This window comes from Vigna umbellata, chromosome 3 (assembly GCF_029865625.1).
Source record: "Vigna umbellata cultivar VRB3 chromosome 3, Vumbellata_1.0, whole genome shotgun sequence".
NCBI classification, from domain to species: Eukaryota; Viridiplantae; Streptophyta; class Magnoliopsida; order Fabales; family Fabaceae; genus Vigna; species Vigna umbellata.
This window is the reverse complement of record NC_142167.1, coordinates 9773059-9794740: the sequence shown is the minus strand read 5'-3', so window position 1 is coordinate 9794740 and position 21682 is coordinate 9773059. Positions and strand designations below refer to the sequence as shown.

General features: G+C 41.7%; 2 protein-coding genes and 1 long non-coding RNA gene across 5 annotated transcripts; 1 reads left to right on the top strand and 2 right to left on the bottom strand.

The window, feature by feature from the left end:
- Positions 1-228: 228 nt before the first annotated feature.
- LOC148201607 (uncharacterized) lies at positions 229-12171 on the top strand. The gene is made up of 2 exons (XR_015785028.1): positions 229-486; positions 11840-12171. It is a non-coding gene; the product is annotated as an uncharacterized LOC148201607 (long non-coding RNA).
- Positions 10377-15121, bottom strand: LOC124843459 (cysteine-rich receptor-like protein kinase 10). Of its 3 annotated transcripts, XM_088109913.1 has the most exons (7): positions 14624-15121; positions 13424-13546; positions 13173-13342; positions 12851-13061; positions 12453-12690; positions 12207-12357; positions 10377-12041 (listed from the first exon to the last, which is right to left on the bottom strand). In XM_088109913.1, exons 4-7 carry the CDS (start codon positions 12882-12884, stop codon positions 11733-11735), a joined length of 732 nt encoding a protein of 243 aa, XP_087966039.1. In that variant the 5' UTR covers positions 12885-13061; positions 13173-13342; positions 13424-13546; positions 14624-15121; the 3' UTR covers positions 10377-11732. The 3 variants fall into 3 exon arrangements, with proteins under 3 accessions (XP_087966039.1, XP_087966041.1, XP_087966038.1); XM_088109915.1 differs by having other exon boundaries at positions 13173-13546; XM_088109912.1 differs by lacking the exons at positions 12851-13061; positions 13173-13342; positions 13424-13546; positions 14624-15121 and having other exon boundaries at positions 12453-12698.
- On the bottom strand, positions 14592-20938 carry LOC148201606 (cysteine-rich repeat secretory protein 38-like). Its single transcript, XM_088109445.1, has 2 exons — positions 20836-20938; positions 14592-15091 (listed from the first exon to the last, which is right to left on the bottom strand). The coding sequence occupies exons 1-2, from the start codon at positions 20936-20938 to the stop codon at positions 14592-14594; spliced, it is 603 nt and encodes a 200-aa protein (XP_087965571.1).
- Between the last annotated feature and the right edge of the window lie 744 nt (positions 20939-21682).

Sequence of the window (21682 nt, the reverse complement as noted above, 5' to 3'; positions counted from 1 at the left end):
AAAATGTGTTAGTGAAAGAACTACAGTTAGAAGTTTCAATTGTTTTAGACTATATGATATATATATATATTTGGAAACTAAATATTTTAATGGTTATTAATGAATGTATGCTACATAGTATTATATTTGCACTACTATAACTAAATTAAATTGGATTTTACATATACAATTAAAATTAAAGGTTTGATGAAAATTACAAATTTTCTAAGCTCTAAGAACTAAAACGGACAAAAAATCAAATTACAATTTAGTTTTACTATCATGTTCTAATTGAAAATTACAATTATTATTTCATATCTCTCCATTCGTAAACCCCATCTCACATTTATATCTTCTCCTTTCACCAGTTGTAATTTCAGCTTCCACTGTCACCAATGTGGGGTGCGTTCAGAAAGGTTTAGGAGTGGAGCGTACGCACGTCGTGGTGGTCGGAAGTTGAAATAAGCGGTGTTGCGGCGGGCTTATAGGGTGATAGATGCTGCAAAGGTATGTTTTATGACTTGTTATTGTTGATTTTAAAGTGGCTTTGCTTTGGATTCCTTATTTGGTTGAGGATACTCTGTAATATCTTTAGTTGTTTTTCACATTACAATGCTTGTGTGGTTAACTTAGTGATTGCTTGTGTCTGCCATATTCCAATTGGTAACCAAATTGGGCGTTTTTTTGTAGTTGGAAACACTGTGAATCCCTAACTGAAAAAGAAACAATATCAGGCAACCCACATTGAGTGGTTTCCAGTGGCTTCCATTGTTGTTTTTCCTTACAATTTCCCTTATTTGTTGTTATACATTTACCTCAACAGGCTTGTCTGACATCTTGCTTTTGTTATTTATACACTGCTTTCCTGCCCTGTGCAATAGAATTAGAGTTTTTGCCTCTCAAATTTCCACTAGTCCCCCAAACCTGCTTTCCCAGGTTCATTCATTTTGCAATGCCTGTATAGTTCTTGGGCTTACTTCTGTGCGCCGTTTAATACTACCATAATTCCATGACCTTCCCTTGCTGCACTTAGTTAATTATGATCTTATCTTATATCTTATTTGGTTAATTATTGTACTATAGGATACCTAATCCTCCAACGGTCGATCAATAACCCGACGACATACGACCACATGGCGTTGTCGACCGCTTGGTGCACGACGTACGACCACATGGCGTTGTCGACCACTTGATGATCGACAATCGAATGAGTTCCGTACGACAAGTCGTCCATTTATGTCGACATGCGAGATGACCGACATATAGAACACGACATCGTGGTCTATCGGTTACAGATAAACAGTTACATATAATTAGCTAACTAATGCCGCGAATCACGGAAATAGGTGACTCAGTATCAGCACACGATCTAGCAGTTATAACTCCTACACAATCAACTTCAATAACTGACCGGATTATCAGGTAACCGGATCATCAGGTAACGGTTTATTTTACGGTTTTAAATACACACAGCATACCAGAAAAAAGGTACGTTTTTCCCTAAGAAGAATTAAGAAAAGATTTCTTGATCTAATCACCCTCACTGACTTGAGCGTCGGAGTGCCTTTGCAGGTACCCAGCCCACCTTTACCCAAAGAACAGAGCGTAGAAAGAGAGAGGAAATATCATCACAGAGTTCAGAAGAAGAGGCGGTCCGGTTTTATTTGGTTTGTATTTCGGTCTCCACATCTCTACTGAAACATTTTGGCGCCCACCGTGGGGCCGAGACTTAACATCCCAGCGACGACCACCGAAGCTATGGAAGACGCCAACACTCGCGCTTTGATCCAGCAACTGCAAACCCAGATTGAAGCACAAGCACAAACTATACGGGAGCAGCAGGAACTCCAGCGCAAGCAGGCGGAGGAGCTGGCGGCACTGAGGGCGCAACGCCCAGAACAATCTGCCTCTAATCGGCAGGATAATAATGGATCGAGTCACCATGGAAAACCATCAGACCACTTCGATGGGGGGAGGAAAGGGCCTACTTCGATGCGCCTCACCAACTTACTCCCTTTCACGGAGGCCATCCTGCAAGCGCACATGCCAGATAAACCTCCCCCTACGTTAGAACGTTATGATGGCTCCGCCGATCCTGACAATCACCTACGCAACTTTGTAGACGCCATGGCGTTCTACACAGACAATGACCCTGTCATCTGCAGAGCTTTTTCCTTATCTCTCAAGGATGAGGCCTTGGAGTGGTTCCACACTCTTCCACGGAATTCTGTAGACTGTTTTGCGACAGTCGAGACGTTGTTCAGAAAACAATACGCAACCAACAGGAAACCGGAGATGACGGCTGCTGAGTTGGTAAATACCAAGCAGGAGAAGGATGAAACACTGAAAGCGTTCATGCAACGATATAACGAGACGACCCGGCGTGTGAAAGATATCAATCACACTTTCATCATCAGCAATCTACCTTCATGCTTGAGGTCAGGATATTTTGCAGAACAATTATATGCTGACCCTCCCGCATCTATGGAGGAGCTACAATCCACAATTGCAAAATTCATCCGCATCGAGGATCTCCGAAACTGTCGGAAGAAACAACAACAAGATACCACCAGTCACGATGTCAAGAAAACCGCAAAACGATCGACCAACGACTACAAACCAGATCGACCGCCCCGAAAAGAATCAGGGTGGACACCTAAGTACGATCGTTATGCAACCCTCAACGCACCCAGGGCAAAGGTGCTAGAGGAGGCTTTACACGCAGAACTACTAACTGTGCGACGACGAGCTACTCCCAAAAACGCGGACAGCAGTAAGGCCTGCCGTCTCCACATGAATCGTGGGCATGACACAGAAGAGTGTAACTTGGTGAAAGACGAGCTGGAACGACTCATCCGAGCAGGCTACCTCCAGAACTACGTTAAGGACAGAATTTCTACCAGAGCCACAACTCCTCACCGAAAGGATCCATCCAGACGGAGCCCTGAGCGTTCACCTCCCAGGGATGACCGACGCCGCAGGCGATCGCGCAGTCCACCTCGACGGACGGAGAGAGAACGTTCGGTTAGAGGTCGAATTGACACCATATCGGGTGGCTTCGCCGGAGGGGGAGTGTCGTCCTCCGCCAGGAAGCGACATCTTAGACAGCTAAAATCAGTCCATATGGTAGATCGACAGACTCGGTCTATTCCCGATATTACCTTCACCAATGCAGATTTCCACGCGCCCGACCCTGATCACGATGACCCTATGGTCATCACCGCGGAAATAGCTCGATACGACGTCAGTAAGGTACTGGTCGATCAGGGAAGTTCGGTCAACATCTTATATTGGTCCACTTTCAAGAAGATGGACCTATCCGAGGACCTCATCGCCCCTTTTAACGAGCAAATCGTAGGTTTCTCAGGGGAAAGAGTAGACACCAGAGGATACCTTGACCTACGAACTCGGCTGGGAACAAGTCGAGAGGCACCTGAACTCCGAGTTCGATTCCTCTTAGTCGAGGCAAATACGTCGTACAACGCCTTGCTAGGACGACCTTGTCTGAATGCTTTTGGAGCAATCGTATCTACCCCTCACCTCGCCATGAAGTTTCCGACAGAGAGTGGTACTATTTGTACCGTGAGGGCGGATCAACGAACAGCCCGACAATGTTATGCGGCCGGGCTAAAGGTTACCCCCTTCATACCAACTCGAAGGGCGAAAGGAGCTGAGACGGCGGCAGTCGACTTGGACCCCCGGACCAATATAGACGAACGTCTTCACCCGCAAGGCGAGGTCAAGCTCCTTTCATTGGCGGCGGATACATCCAAAACCACCACCATAGGTGGGAATCTCACTCCGAGTGAAGAGCACGATCTAGGATGTATACTCCGGAGCAATGCAGACTTGTTCGCATGGACGGCCGCCGACATGCCTGGAATCCATCCTGGGGTCATGGCTCACAAATTGTCCATCTTCCGCGAGGCACGACCTGTCGCTCAGAAGAAACGACGATTCGGGGAGGAGAAGCGCAAGGCCATTCAAGTCGAAGTCGAAAAGTTGATGACCGCCCGGTTCATCAGGGAGTTGACCTACACTACGTGGTTGTCGAATGTCGTCATGGTCAAGAAGTCGAACGGCCAGTGGAGAATGTGCGTCGACTTCACCGATCTCAACAAAGCGTGTCCCAAAGACTCATATCCTCTACCTAGTATCGATCGTTTGGTAGATGGAGCTTCGGGTCACGTTATACTCAGCTTTCTCGATGCCTATTCGGGATACAACCAAATCCCAATGTATGAACCGGATCAGAACAAGACAGCCTTCATTACCGAACGCGCTAATTACTGTTATGAGGTCATGCCGTTCGGTTTGAAAAATGCCGGGGCCACTTATCAACGCCTCATGGATAAAGTCTTCCATCATCAAATAGGACGATGCATGGACGTGTATGTCGACGACATGGTTATTCGCAGCAATTCTGTGGAACAACACCTGCAGGATTTAAAGGAAGTTTTTGGCCAACTCCGACGGTATAATATGCGCCTTAATCCTTCCAAGTGTACTTTCGGTGTCCCGGCGGGTAAGTTCTTGGGCTTCATGCTTACACGGCGAGGCATCGAAGCTAATCCCGACAAGTGCAGAGCTGTACTCGACATGGTTGCTCCAAAAACTCAAAAGAAGGTGCAACGTCTAGTGGGTCGACTCACAGCCCTGTCCCGATTCATTCCGAAGCTGGCTGAGCACATCAAGCCCATCCTGAAGAATTTGAGGAAGAACACCACACGACACTGGGACGATGATTGTGAAACAGCATTCAACACGGTCAAACGCATTCTCACCAGCCCTCCTATTATGGCTCGACCAGATGATGGGTCCGACTTGCAGCTGTATATCGCAGCATCCCCCCATGCTGTCAGTGCGGCCTTGATACAGGAAGCGCCCTCCCTCAAGCTGATATACTTCATCAGTCGTACGCTGCAAGGGGCTGAAGAACGATATTCTCGGATTAAGAAAATTGCTCTAGCCCTGCTCACAGCTTCTCGCCGACTCCGACCATACTTCCAGAGCCACCAGGTAATAGTCCGCACAGATCACCCTATAGCCAAGATCCTCCGCAAACCAGACTTGGCAGGTCGGATGGTTGCCTGGTCCGTGGAACTGTCAGAATTCGGGATCCGTTATGAGCCGCGCGGGTCCATCAAGGGTCAACATTTAGCAGACTTTGCAGCTGAATTGATACACGCACCAGAGGACTTGACTCCCATGTGGCACCTCAATGTGGATGGTTCCTCCAACAAAAGGGGGGAGGAGCCGGTGTCGTCCTAGAAGGACCAGATGGTTTAGTCATAGAGCAAGCCATCACGTTCAAGTTTCCAACTAGCAACAACCAAGCCGAGTACGAAGCCTTAATAGCTGGCCTATCCCTGGCCAGGGAATTCACGGTAAATCGTCTTGAGTGTCGAATGGATTCAAAGTTGGTAGTCGGCCACGTGAACGGCACTTATCAAGTCAAGGATAATAACTTACTCCGCTATTTCCACAAGGCTCAAACTTTACTCCAAGACTTCGTCGAGGTTAGCGTCACCCATGTACCAAGGGAGCAAAACGCAAGAGCAGACCTCTTGTCTAAGTTAACTCATTCTAAAGAGCGAGCGCAACTATCCTCAATCATTAAGATGACGCTCGACCGTCCAATCGTCGAAACTTTTGTCACCAGCACGTCGGCCCCCATAACAGACTGGCGTCAGCACATCAAGGATCTCATGGCGAAACAAGACCAGGGAGAGAGCATCACTGTGACCGACTCCCGACGCATTGCACGTTTTGTACGCATCGGCGACGACCTATACCGCCGCGGTCACAACACTCCTCTGTTAAAATGCATATCGGAGGAAGAGACAGACTACGTACTACGCGAATTGCACACCGGGATATGTGGATTCCATTCAGGTAAGCGGACCCTACGGGCACGCGTTCTCCGTGCAGGTTATTACTGGCCTACTCTCGACCACGACTGTGAGACATTTGTCAAGAAATGTATCTCATGTCAGGCCCACGGTCACGACATCCATGCACCTCCTGAAGATTTACACAGTATTGTTTCTCCCTGGCCGTTCGCTCAGTGGGGCCTCGATATAGTTGGACCGTTACCGATCGCCAAGGGGCAAAATAAGTTCCTTCTCGTGGCGGTCGACTACTTCACAAAATGGATAGAAGCCGAACCATTGTCCATCATTAGTGCCCAACGAGTGCAGAAGTTCATTTGGCGCCTCATCTGCCGGTTCGGCCTCCCCCAGAAGATCATCACTGACAACGGTCGACAATTCATCGAGCGAAAGCTAGAAGATTTCCTTAGTAATTTGGGCATTAAACATGTCACCTCGTCCGTCGAACATCCTCAAACGAATGGCCAAGCAGAGGCCGCAAACAAAGCCATATTGACGGAGTTAAAGAAGCGACTCGGTGACGCAAAAGGTTTATGGGTGGAAGAACTACCAGAGGTTTTGTGGGCATACAGATGCACTCCTCACGGATCGACAGGAGAAACACCATTCAACCTGACTTACGGCACTGACGCCATGCTCCCAGTCGAGGTTGGCGAACCTTCGTTAAGACGAAATATCACTGATATGACACTTAACGAAGAACAGTTGCGGACGAATCTCGATGTACTTCCTGAGCGTCGAGAAATCGCCACCATCCGTGCAGAAGCACAAAAGCGAATGTTATCTCGCCGATACAACACCAAGGTCAAACCCAGAACCTTCAAAACTGGCGATTTGGTTTGGAGAAAACGAGGAGAAGCTAGGAAGAATCGAGCACATGGCAAGCTAGCCGCCAACTGGGAAGGCCCGTTCCGCATCGCCGAGGACATGGCAAATGGAGCATACCGCCTTCAACTCCTCGACGGACAGGCCATTCCCAACACGTGGAACGCTACCCATCTTAAATATTATTTCAGTTAGCATTCAATTTTTCTGAAACATTACTCATTACAGTTTCAAACAACAAGTATATTTCATTATTATTATCATTTCAGTCATATTTAATTTCTAGCGTGTCGAGTCCCAGGATCATCGTGGATTACCATAAGCATTTCCGAACGCATAGGAATTATTCCCGGGTAACTGTTCTCCCTTGAACACCCAATCCATTCGGGACACACTCCCGCGGGTAACTGTTCTCCCATGAACACCCAGTCCATTCGGGATACACTCCCACGGGTAACTGTTCTCCCTTGAACACCCGATATTCGCCCTCGACCGTGGCGTACGACGCTATGTATGCATTCGACATCGACATGTTAGGTATTATTCAACATCTTTAACATTAGCTAGTTCAGACGAATATTCAACATGCAAACACACATCCCATTTTTTCAACACAAATATATTACAACCAAAGTTTATCATTCCAAAATTCATAGACACCTAATCTATTACAATATTGGTGGGGTTGCCCACAACATCTTGGACCGTCTCGGCAGTTACCTCATCCACAGCGATTGTTTCCACGGGTTCCTCGGCCACAACCCCCTCTTCATCCTCTTCACCCTCCAAGACAGCGTCTTCAGGGATTTCATTCAAGGGCTTCAACTGACCCTCATGTACATCTTTTCGGACATCAAATTCAGTTCCCTTGGTTGATACCTGAAGTAAGTGCCCGACTTGCCTCAAGGCCTTCCTGAAACCCTTGTTATGTTCCTCCATGATCGCATCCTTCAGCTCCTCGACCAACTCATCTTTTTCGGAGGCCTCGGCCTTCAACGCATTCCTCTCACGGGCCACTATCAGCATTGACCTCTTCGCTTGCTCCAGATCCCTTGCCATCTGGTCACGTTCCTGTTGGAAAGCTAAACCGGATTCCCGAGTCTTCTTTAACAATATTTCGCCCTCTTTCAGAAGCTCTTCTGCGCTCCTCTGCCTGGCCTCACAACTAGCATAAGCCTCGGCAAGTTCTTTCATTTGGGCACGAGTTTTCTCTAACTCAGCCCGCATCAGACCCCTATCTGAAGCATAAGTCAGATGCCAAGCCAGCGCCTGCGATCGCGTGGTCATCTCCAGCAAGCTATCAGCAATTTGTTGCTCACTCATGTTTTCTATCACTTTCTTCTCCGAGGTATCCATATTCAGGTCCACCTTATGACTCAGCACGAAAGCGGGATCCCATACTCCAAGTGGGATGGAACGTTCAGTTTCCTCGACCACCTCCTTGCTTTTCTTCGATGCTTCGCGGTTGGTGTCGACTGTCTTTGCTTTCCTTTTACGCATCAGAGGCATCTCCGCTGCTATCGTCTCCTCAGCCGACGCCGACACTACGAATGGTAAGGGACCAGCTGGTGCCGCCTGGGGACGTTGTGGCCCCACCTCATGTCTCGAAGATGATCCCGGATGGCTCACTTCAGCCCTCTCGTTGTCAATAGACTGAAACCAATTGCGGCCACTTCCTTTTCTCCCCATTATCTCTGCAAACAACAAAACCCATCCAAAATGGTCAGCCACGACAAAACAATTTACAAAAATGATAAGCAAGGACACATACCAAACACCCTCGCCCCTGCGTCATCGAACTCGAGGCAATCTATAATCTGACGAGAAGAGAAGGGGCGTGGCAACGAGGTCAACACACTCAAAGCCTCCAACTCTTCAATCGTCATATTATCTTCAGACCACGAGGTAAACCTTAGAGGATTCTGCGTCCAATATAAGGGAAATCTGGGATTCCCCTCACCATCAAAAAAGAACCTTCGACCAACATCAGTGATCGATACCTTAAAAAATTTTTCCTTAAATCCTCTATATGACTGCAGGTACAGCTCTAGTAGCGCGTTACCCGGTTCCGAAATCAATGACACCCATCCCTTAGTAGCCGCCGGTCGACATCTAAAGAAGTACAAAAACAAGCCTACAGTGGGCCTAATATCTAACGCCCGACACACTACAGCAAAAGCCTACACATACCCCCAACTATTGGGATGCAACTGACTCGGCGCGACGTTTAGGGTGCGCAAAACGTCCATTTGGAATGAGGTAAATGGCAATCTCACATACAAATCGCCGAACAGGGCAGCATAACAATAGAAAAATTCATCAACAGCATTTTCCCTACCATAGCATACCCTTTCATCATCTCGGCAAGCTATCAACTTTACACAGGTTTGATACCCTGGGGTTCTCAACAGGCAACTATCCTCAATCCAGTTTGTTATTACCTCCCTACTCCTAAACTGACTCCTAAGTTCTTTCACCTCACGCGCCACCCAGGCATACTCATCTCCACTAATCGGAGACATTATGCGTCCCCCTGGACCTTCACCACACACATTTCCATAAATAAATGCCTCCTCACCAAAGGGTATCGTAGTAATTTCAGGGCATTCCGCCGTAGATGACGGCCCCGGAATATCGCCACCGGTGTTTTGCCCTCTTCCTTACATGGTCAGCACTAAACACACTTAGATGAAGAAAATTTTAGGGTTACCTGGCAAAGTCTCGCAACAACGTAGGCAATGAGGATGGAGGGGACACAATCTCGCTCACGGTGCACACTGTCAAACTCTGTTCCTCTGTAAAAGTGACTAAACCCCCTTCTAAATCGTGTTCAAGAAGCTAAACCGTTTAGTCGCCAGGTGCCGTAGGATTCGTTTCAATCTAACGGCCACTAATTAACGTCTCTTCGCTTCCACTCAGGAGCGGGAAAACCCTAAAATTCGTAAAGCCACACCAGCTGTCACCTACGTCTCCTCATTTCCTCCACGTCTCCTCATTTCCTCCACGTCTCCTCGTTTTCTCAAACAATACTCAAAAGTCCTTCGTAACTTTGTTGCCCATTTACTCGGACTGGGGGGGCATGTACTATAGGATACCTAATCCTCCAACGGTCGATCAATAACCCGACGACATACGACCACATGGCGTTGTCGACCGCTTGGTGCACGACGTACGACCACATGGCGTTGTCGACCACTTGATGATCGACAATCGAATGAGTTCCGTACGACAAGTCGTCCATTTATGTCGACATGCGAGATGACCGACATATAGAACACGACATCGTGGTCTATCGGTTACAGATAAACAGTTACATATAATTAGCTAACTAATGCCGCGAATCACGGAAATAGGTGACTCAGTATCAGCACACGATCTAGCAGTTATAACTCCTACACAATCAACTTCAATAACTGACCGGATTATCAGGTAACCGGATCATCAGGTAACGGTTTATTTTACGGTTTTAAATACACACAGCATACCAGAAAAAAGGTACGTTTTTCCCTAAGAAGAATTAAGAAAAGATTTCTTGATCTAATCACCCTCACTGACTTGAGCGTCGGAGTGCCTTTGCAGGTACCCAGCCCACCTTTACCCAAAGAACAGAGCGTAGAAAGAGAGAGGAAATATCATCACAGAGTTCAGAAGAAGAGGCGGTCCGGTTTTATTTGGTTTGTATTTCGGTCTCCACATCTCTACTGAAACAATTATGTTTTAGATTATTACTATATTGGTGCTACTTAGACCCTCAATTTGTCACTCCTAACATGGTTTGGTCCGTACCATGTAGATTGAGACAAAAAAAAAACTCATAAGACCAAAAAACCTCTTATAAAAGAAACTCACATAATCAAAATATTTATAAAAACCTTGTGTGTTAGGTCAATCCATAAACTTTTTCTTAAAAAAAATATTCATTTTAAATACAAGAAAATATGTAATTTATTGTAAATCTAAGTGTTATAAATCAAATGACATTTGATAGAATAAAAGTTATTGCCAAAAACATTTATAAAAGTTTTCTAAAAATAAAAAAGTAACAGTATTTTTATAAAAATGCTTAACTCATTGCCACATAAAACAGTTTAACAATTAACTTTCTGAGACTATATTTCAGTTTAAGAAAGTTGGATTCTACCTTCTTTAAATTTTCTTTTTAGAAAAATATTCAAAAACCATTTTAAAAAAAATTGTTTACTGAAAATGTTATTTATTTATTAAATACGTATCAGAAAAAGTAACAATAATTCACTTAGACCCTCTTTAAAAAAAAAAAATATTAATAACAGTGATCAATAAATAATTAAGAAAATAATCAAATTATGGTTATAAATATTGAGAAATTTAAAAAAAAAAACGAGACCTTAAAATTTGGTCAAACATTTATTATGTTTCATATATTTCTAATTATAGGTCAAGTGACACCTCTAGTGCTAATCTCTTCTTATAAAGTATAGTTATTGCTATGCACAGTTATATACAATGTATTTATTGGTTAAATATATACTACCACTTGCCTACCTCGGTTAACAAGACCACTGTTATTTCACCTCACTTGACTACCTTTTTATTTTCCTGATGAATACTGCAAGAAAAGATGCCAATAAACAATAAATGCAGGGGGCTTTCGTTTTGTGTTGGTCCAGCATCAGCTATACTGACATTCCTTTTTTAATTTAGGATCCACTTAAACGTGGGTTTAACCGACACTGGGACCGTTTTCTTAACCGACACAAAAAGGATGCTACGCATGGATTAGCATCCGCTTTTGATCCTTTGTGTCCATTTTTGGCGGACCCTAAGTCCCCATTTTCTTGTAGTGAACATATCAGAACCAACATAGTTTTGCTATCTGTGTTACCTTGCTCATGATTATCTAATCAATAGAATGTATATGTATATAACATAAGGATTTCGATTCCAAACATGAAACTGCTTCTCAAATGTAGATGAGGCTTTCCAATTTGTAGTAACTTGTAATTTCTTGTACAATCTCAGGATTTTCAAAGCAAAACTGTTATCATGTAATATACACTACCTTGGTAAAATGTTTGACATTGTTACATCATTAACAGAAGGATCCTTGGATCCTTTTGATGTTGATTCTTCTTCTTTCATCTTTCTTCCAACTGAAAATGCAGGATGATTAGGATTGGGAAGGGCCATTGCGTCACTTGCCATCATGACAACAACTGTGGACATGGTTGGTCTATCAGCTGCATCTTCTTGAACACACAATAAACCAATGTGTATGCATTTCATAACTTCACTGGCTTTGTGTGTCTTTTCCAGCATTGGATCCAACATTTCCAAGCTTTTTCCTTCACACCAAAGTCTCCAACTCTGTATGCAAAGAGAAAATTGAAATGATATTATTTAGAGACAGACACAAAAAAAATGATGTTATACAAATTGTTGTATGTGTATCACACTAAAATGTTTAGAAATTCCAAAGAATATCGCTTTACCAGCATCTATTTCTTAATGGTATGATATCAGAAAACTCACATATACAAGAAGGCTTTGACCATGTTCTGAAAGATGGAATCCACTGTTCCTTTTCCCACGTATGATTTCTAGTAGAAGAACTCCAAAAGCGAAAACATCAGATTTCACTGAATACAATCCTTCCATAGCATATTCTGGAGCCATGTATCCACTGTTCAAAATAAAAAAGGATTTAGTACAGCAAATTTGTTTAATTGATTACATACTAGTGTGTCATGATATAGAATAGTTGCCACCAACACATACTAGGTGCCCATAACTCTCTGTGTATTTTCTTGACTCTGGCCTTTTTCAAATGTTCTTGCCAATCCAAAATCTGATATTTTTGGATTCATCTCTTGATCCAGAAGTACATTGCTGGCTTTTAGGTCTCTGTGTATTATTCTAAGTCTGGAGTCTTCATGTAGATACAGAAGTCCTTTTGCAATTCCATTGATAATGCTCAGTCTTAACTTCCAATCTAGTTGCTTTCTTTTTTCCTCATCTGGCATGCAAGTGACAGAGGAAAAGGTTGTTAGCACAGTACATATGGAATAGAAAGCCATAACCAACTTGTCTATGGAAATTGTGTGATTCAGAAACTACTTTTAGACTTGTAGAAGCAATGAGGAAAATAGAAAGTGAAGGCATTTAGCAAAACATACTAAACAGGTGAGAGGCAAGGCTAGAATTTGGCATGTACTCGTACACAAGCAGCTTTTCATTTTCCTCAATGCAGCATCCCAAGAGTCTCACAAGGTTCCTATGTTGCAGTTTGGCTATGAAGATCACTTCATTCTTAAACTCCTCCAAACCTTGATTAGATGCTTTAGAGAGTCTTTTGACAGCAACTTCTGTTCCATCTTCCAAATTACCCTGAAAGAGAATGATGGTGAAAGGAAGAAAGAAACTGTCAAATAAGTAGGCCAAGAAAGAGTCAAAGAAAAACTGTGAATAGCTTGAAAGAAAATCCAAAATTCAGTGCACCTTGTAAACAGGACCAAATCCACCTTCTCCTAATTTAGACAACTCTGAAAAGTAATTAGTGCTCTGTTGAATCTAGATTAAAGGGATTATTGGAAGGTCTGCATTCAGTGCTTCTTCTCTTTGAACATGGCCATGAAAAGATCTTGGGGTGTTCACTGACATCAATCCATCTACGAAGGAAACTAGTCAGTTTTTATTTTGCTTTATTTCCTCAGATGAATGCTTCAGCATGTGAATGTAATGGTAATCACCTTTATTTGTCAAATACTTTCTCCTCAAGTAATAGACAGAGCAACTTAGAAAAACTAGTGCCACCAATACACTCACAATGATTATGATCAATGTTTTTGAGCTAATTGAACCTCCCTTATTAGCTGCAACAACAAAAAAAAATATGAACATGCAAATTCTTTTCTCTGATGTGTGTCTATATATATATATATATATGCATTCCAAAAACACATTTGAAATTTAAGAATGTTTCAACTGTTGTATGGATTCAAGATGAATGAAGGACACTTCTGATAATTCTTTTTGGATATTGTTTTCTATCATCAAAATCCAAGAAAATAAAAAATAAATTTATTAGAATTTAATTTTAATGCATTCATGGTCTCAGCTTTAACGTCTTCAATTAACTACAGATGATCGTCTACAATAAATTGATTTTAAAAGCATATTTATAATATTTGTTTATCAATTAAATTTTGTAGATTGCATAATTTAAATTATTTTAATTATATGACTCTATAGGCTTGTAATTTAAATAATGTGATGATAACATTATTTTAATTAAATGTTATCATTAATTACTAATTAAACATAAATATTTTGTTTCTAATTATTTATATTATTTTTCCATGCTCATGTCCAGCTTTTGAAAAATAATTTCCAATATATTTTTTGTGCATTCGTAGGGTGATTTGACATTTTAGAAAAAATAGAGAAAAAAACAATCTGATGCGAATACTTTTCAGATAGAAAGTGTCAACAAGAATTATTTGCAGTTTAAAAAGTGAAGCTGTCTTTTCACAAAAAAATTAAACTCAAGCTTTCCTTATCAAACACAGGTGTTTTTCTAAGTCATACATGTTCCAGAGTCAAGTCTGTTGAACACTTATTGTCATTATTACAAACTTAATCAAGAGTTTACCGTGATTGTTACACATATAGCAACTGCTTTATTATTACTGATTTTGAACCAACCAAGTAATCAAAGTTGAAAACATGATTGACCATGTTTTCATCAGGACAATTGCACACTTATCTTGATAGTTACACATACCAACTGTTTTATTGCTACTGTTTGAACAAAGAAAGAAAACAAAACTGAAAAACTGATTTTTTGACTAGGTTTAGTGCACAATCTTTAAACTACATTGACCATTAAATCTAAGCATGTTTAGTTTGATAAAAAGTTTATCTAAACAAACTCTTGATGATGAGTGTACCTGAATTAGGCAAAGGAGAAGAAGTTTGATCTATAATCTGGTAGAACATGAAATCATCATACTTTATAAGGCAACTTGGAGCCAAAACCTGCCATGCTCTCTTTGCAGCACAACACTGAGGAATTTTTTCAATCATGGCCTCCAAACACTGGCTGCACTCATCATTGGTGAGGTCCCTACTGCACTGCACCAACCCATACCTTTCCTCACCATCACTCAGATTGAACCTTCCGATTGCATACAACTTGTTAGTCTCCACAGTGGCTTCTCTCTTCAGGCTTTGCATGTAGCTCTCAGCTTGTTGAATCTCTTGTGGGTCAGTGGTGTTCTTGGAGTTCTCCACAATTTCCCATGATGGGGTTGTGGTGAGGTTCCCAAAGAAGTTGTGGTTTGAGTACCTGAGAATGCAGTAGCTGTACCATATCACAGCAGAGGATCTGTTAGGGCATTGCTGGAGAATATTTGAGGCTGCAGTGAAGAATCAAGGATCACGTAGTTCTGGCTGAAAGATTGCTTGTTCAAAATGGATGTTTTTAATGTTGAAAGATTGTTTATTCAAAATGGATGTTTTTAGTTTTTGAAGGTTTTTTCATTTTTGGTATTTTTTATAAAAGAAAGTGGAAATGTTTTTAGCACAAGGACGATGCGAGTGATCACGCGTGTGCTTAACCTTTAAAACATATTTTTGGTATTTTTTATAAAAGAAAGAGAAAAGGTTTGTAGCACAAGGACGATGCGAGTGATCACGCGTGTGCTTAACCTTTAAAACATATTTTTGGTATTTTTTATAAAAGAAAGAGAAAAGGTTTTTAGCACAAGGACGATGCGAGTGATCACACGTGTACTTAACCTTTAAAACAATTTTTGTTATTTTTTATAAGAAAAAGGTTTCTAGCACAAGGACGACGCGAGCGGTCACACGTGTGCTTAACCTTTAAAACATATTTTTGGTATTTTTTATAAAAGAAAGAGAAAAGATTTTTAGCACAAGGACGATAAGAGCAATCACACGTGTGCTTAACCCTTAAAAAATATTTTGGTATTTTGAGAAAAGGTTTTTAGCACAAGGACGATGCGAGCGATCACACGTGTGCTTAACCTTTAAAACATATTTTGGTATTTTTATTTGAAAGAGAAAAGGTTTCTAGCACAAGGACGACGCGACCGGTCACACGTGTGCTTAACCTTTAAAACATATTTTTGGTTATTTTTAAGTATTTTCACAATATAAAAATATAATAATAATAGGTATATAAAAGTCTAATAGTACATTTAAAATGGGGTGAAACCTATAGCTATGGGGGTTGCACAAAAAGAAAACTAGGCAAGCATATAAACATAAAAAGAATAGGGGTGCACCAAGTAAACAAAGCAAAAAAGGAAAAAAACCAATGAGTGAAGGTGTATGGCCTAAAATCGAATGGTGCATCAGGAAAAACTAAGCCCACTATGAATGGGGTGTTTGGAGAAAAAGGTCCAAAGCCTAAACTCTTTTATTAGAGTTTTCAGAAGTGAAAATGGGCTTAAGGCCCAACAAAAAAACGAAGGAGTGTGTGAATGGAATCAGTGTTTCAAACAAAAATGAGCAAGGCTGCCCAAGAGATAGGCCCAAAGCCTTCTTCACGCACATTAGGGGTCTGCTCAAACTTTCTTCATTCTTCCATCTCACTCGACAACCACGAGACTCAAGTCTCTCTACTCCCAACTAGGAACCCTAATGAAGGGTCGTCTTCCCTACGCGCACACTGCCGCCTCTGTCAAACCGACCACCGCGTGTTGCCGCCCTGAGTAGATGAATCTTCTGTTGATTATGAAATCCTATGTGGGTTAAAAAAATCATCATATTTTCTACATTATATATATATATATATATATATATATATATATATATATATATATATATATATATATATATATATATATATATATATAAAGAATGTGTTCCACCTTTATTGAAGATTTAAACGAGGGAAATGTGCTTTTAGCTCTTTAATACTATTTTTTTTAATTTTCTCAGTTCAAAACTATTTTAGTTTCCTATATCTAAATGTTTTATATTGTTAAAATAAATGTTTGAAAGAAAAAAAAATATGGGATGAATATTTATGATAAAATTATATAAATGAACACTAGTACAGAAAGGGCTATAGACGTCCGCTCTTTTGGCCTTTTGAGATCCGTCCTTCGCTCGACGTCTTTGTGGGTGACATTACTCAGACGTCGGGAGGTCGACATCGGACGTCTATATAGATGTCCGATGTGTCAGGCCCGACGCCTATGAAGACGTCCAGTGTACACTCTCGGACGTCCATATAAACGTCCACTTGTGCCCGTCTGACGTCCCTATAGACGTCCGTCCTCTACCTCCCCCGACGTCTACATAGACGTCCGTGGTGTACCCCCGATGACCACCAGCCTGAATTGTTTTGTGGTAGGGGCTGGGGTATTTTTTTAAAAAATTATTTTATTTTTGCAATAAAACCACACCTGAAAAGCAGAAAATTGTCCCAGAACAATTTTGCAATAATATAAATATGCATTTCATATAAACAAAGTTCTACTTAATGTAAACTATAATCCACAACCAAAACTATCAAGATACAACTTAAACTAAAACTAAGCAATGTTCAACAACAAATAAAACTATTCCTAACTCCATCTTTGCAGAAGATAAGCGGTCCACTCCTGCCTTATCTGTTTAATTGTGTCCTCTGGAATAGGCGATGTACTCTTGAAGCGCTGCAAAATTGAAGAAAGATTCATTATTGTTTCATATATGTTTGAAGATGAATTTGATTTGTAATGTATTGAAGGTATACATCATTACCTCATTCCAGTCATCTGTAATGACAGCTCGAATGATGGTCTTAATCCAACACATCACATAGAAGCCACATTCCCATGAATCTAGTTGCTGGTTACACTAAAATGACAAACTAAACAGTTAAGAATTTAGATAATTCAATAACATAGAAAATGAATTAGAACTATAAATGACTTACAACCTTTGGATACATAATTTTAACCAGTTGACCACGAGATTTACCAATAACTCTGTACAGATTGAAAACACAAAGTATAATTAATATGACTATATTTATCATAAAAGTTGAAGGTGAACATCAAATTCAAAGTCATTTTTGGAGAAACACTTACCCTTGAAACATGGTTCTCAAGTCATTTTTCATCCTCCTGTGCAACGAACAAAACCATATAATTTTACATTGTTTGGGAATGATGACCATCAGCTGCCAGTGCGACCTATCACGAAGGACAAATAGTTATTTAACTAATTAAGGAAACTATAATAATGAACTGACCACATATAACAACACCTACCCCTCAATGTATGGCACAAGGTATACATCTCTTTTTGACTCATCCATCCATGTTTGCAAATAATGTTGTCTGTTTTGAAGTGTGTTACCAAACGGTTGAATGGTCTGAGGTTCAACAAATCCGTACATGAAAGACCGACCTTGGTCTACAACGATTGTGTCCATGTACCTAAAACAACAAAGTTAAGTTGTTAGAAACTATAACAATGTAAATAAAAGTAATATGAAAGACCAAATTGACTATCTTACATGCACCACAGCTGAATGATGGAAATATTCAACATCCTGTCTCCCCCAATCACCTCCAATGCATCAGAGAATGTGATATAAACTGGCACATGTGGGGGAAGACCAAATACTCTCAAATCCCAGTATAGTTCTAATGATGCTTTCTTCAATCTGGGTAATTTTGTCATTAGCTTTGATAGAGGATCATCCTCCGCTTCAGCCATCTCATCATCTTTATGTATGACTGTATCATGAATTGGCTGCTTCTAGGGACGTGTGAACTAAAGATAAGAATTTACGTCAAAGAGTTATCAACAATTATTTGAAGAATAAACATAGAAATACTAAGGAAAAAGACATTATACCTGTGGAGTAGCAATGTGGGACATGATCAATGCTCTGGGCCAGCCAATAAATGATCCTATGGCCTCCCCCACAAAGTTAATTTCTGGAGTGGGTACAAGCACCTGAGTCTGGGGTTCCCGAACCTCGTCAATGGTCACACACACGTGCTGGGGTAATATGGCAACACCATGAATAGTCTACCCTCCCTCAAGCACTTGTCCGACAACCACAATGCGTGGGGGATCCCCATCAACCAACAACTCATATTGATCGCTATACTGAGTAGGGTCTACAGCAGAGCATGATCCTCTAGTGCTGACATGAGGTGGTGTGGGAGTTTCATCGGCCCCCATGTTGCCTTGCGTCATGGAATGCATCTTTTCTTCAAGCGCTCTTTGTATTTCTTTTTGTTCTTGTAGCTGCTCCATGAATCGTTGCTTCATTGATCTCATGCTTTGGTTGAGTCTTTCTTCCCACTGAAGATCCATCTGCCTCAGTGTCTCCTAACTCATTGATGGGGCGGTTTTCTGTGTAGGGCCAAAGTAGTCACGAAGACCAATCGCCCCAGGAACTCCACATACACGTCCTGGGTGCTCGGGCCTTCCAATGGCCGTTGTTAGAATGTCGTCCCTACCTTGGCCAGCAAATGTGCTCTGAGTCTGCTGCTCAACCAACTCATCCTGCATATAAAAAAAACAAGTTACTTAGAAGACATGCTGTGTTAGATACACAATCACAGAACTGCTTATAATTTGAACTTACAATTATCTGTGAGATCAAGGCAGCTGAGGAAGATGTCATGTTCCCATCAGATTTAGTCCGAGTAGCCTTCCACAGCTCGTACCAAGCAGGTGCAGGTGCTAGGTCCGGCGGCTCAAGTCCTAAGGCATCCGCTCTAGACTTTCTCAGTTTCCTCTCCAGTTTTGCATATCCACCTCATGATAACAAGTGGGGTGCATCGTTTAGCCTCTGTCTTTCTTGGGCGGCTAACCTTTTACCCTGTGAAACCATGTATATAAATAAGTGTAAAATCCTAAAAACTCAATGAAGGACGATGTTAAGAAACATACCTTCCATTCCTCAGACTCTCCAGATGCACGAAACTGCATCCAATCCTCCTTTGTGAATGTATATTGGTGACAGGGATTTTCATGTTGCCTGTCTCCAAAGACATATAGTCGTGTCAGCCTTGTCTTGAAATCCCTCCATCTTATCACTATATGCGATAACACTTTCTTTCTAACTTATAATGTGTTTGGAATATCAAAATGTTGCTGTTTAAAACAAAAAACTTGTTATTCCAAAAGAAAAGATAAAAGATAAGTATATCACAAATTGCATGAAGTATAAACATACCTGAATATCTTGCCATAAGAGGTTCTTGTCGACCTCTGGGACGTCATCCCAACATGCATGAAGGATAGAGACATGACTTTTTGCTAACTTACCTAGATAACTCCTAAACCTATCAGCATTTGGCCCTGATGGATGACCTGATCTGGGGTCGATGTCAACATGTCTCCTATGACCATCCACGCGTCCGGATGTCACATCTGCCACTCGGGGTGACGCCTCGTCCACGTCTGCTCTTTCCCGATCCTGAGTCTGAGGCCAACATACCTGAAAAATTATACAAGGTTAGTAATAATTCAATTATGATGAACATACATATAAAGTCAATAAAAAACAAAATATCAACCTATTAATTAATTGTTTTTTCCCAAATGCCTTCGTTGTGAACAACACAAATACTGAAGCGAAATTTTATCAATCTTATCCATAAACTCCAATTGACATGTTATTGCAAATTATGAAAATTAATTTTCTCAAACTGTCCAATCGGACAATTCAAAATTTAACACAAACGATTAAAAGATTAATCGTTTGTGTTAAATTTTAAACGGGAACTAAGTGTCACTCAATGATTTCATACTTATATACTAACATATCACAATTATAATAACACAACTAATACATGCTTATTCAAAAGCCAATAACACATGCATACCTTACAGTAAAAAACATGCATACACAAAACCCAATAACATGCATACAAAAATTTATCGACGAACAAGCTAACCTCAAAAGTAGATTCCAAATGAAAGGGAGGGAAATCGAGGAGGGAACGACCTAAAACGTAGCCCAAAAACAGTCAAAGAAGCCGCACAAGAACACACAAGAGACTACACCAAAACGCACCGAACACGGTTTTTAATCGGTTCAAATCAAAGATATTTCGTCACAGGGCAATGTAATCGGATTGAAAGTAAATTTAAACGGTCCAAAAGAGAGAACACGCACCTGGAAAAGCAATGCTGCAGAGAGAGTTCGCGGGGAAGACGACGATGAACAGTGAGCGCAACTGCTCGCGGGTTCGCGATTTAGTATTAATACTATTAGACATCCGTTACTCTGGTGCCCCGACGTCTATAATATTATAGACGTCCGAGCCATCACTAATATGACGTCTTCTGGGATTTAAAATTGATATTCGCGGGGGGTTTTATACGTCCGTGGAAGAGGCTTGGACGTCTATAATATTATAGACGTCCGTCCCCCTCCACAACGGACGTTTAAGGGGCTGAAACAAATGAATACTTCAACTCCCTTGTTAGCCCCTTAAACGTCCTGGTGGAGGGCGCCAGACGTCTATAATATTATAGACATCCGTGGGAGGGGTCCGAACGTCTAAAAGGCTGAACAAATGAACGCTTTAACTCCCCTTATCAGCCCATTAAACGTCCGTTGGGGAGGGGGACAGACGTCTATAATGTTATAGATGTTCGACCCCCTCCACCAACGGACGTTTAAGGGGCTGAAGACAATTAATTCTTCAACCACCCAGTCAGCACCCTAAACGTCCGTTATGGGGGGCCAGACGTCTATAACATTATAGACGTCCGTCCCCCTCCCCAACGGACGTTTAAGGGGCTGAAGACAATTAATTCTTCAACCACCCTCTCAGCACCCTAAACGTCCGATATTGGGGGCCGGACGTCTATAACATTATAGCCCTCCCCAACGGACGTTTAATGGGCTGACAAGGGGAGTTGAAGCGTTCATTTGTTCAGCCTTTTAGACGTCCAGGCCCCTCCCACGGACGTCTATAATATTATAGATGTCCGTCCCCCCACAACGGACGTCTAGA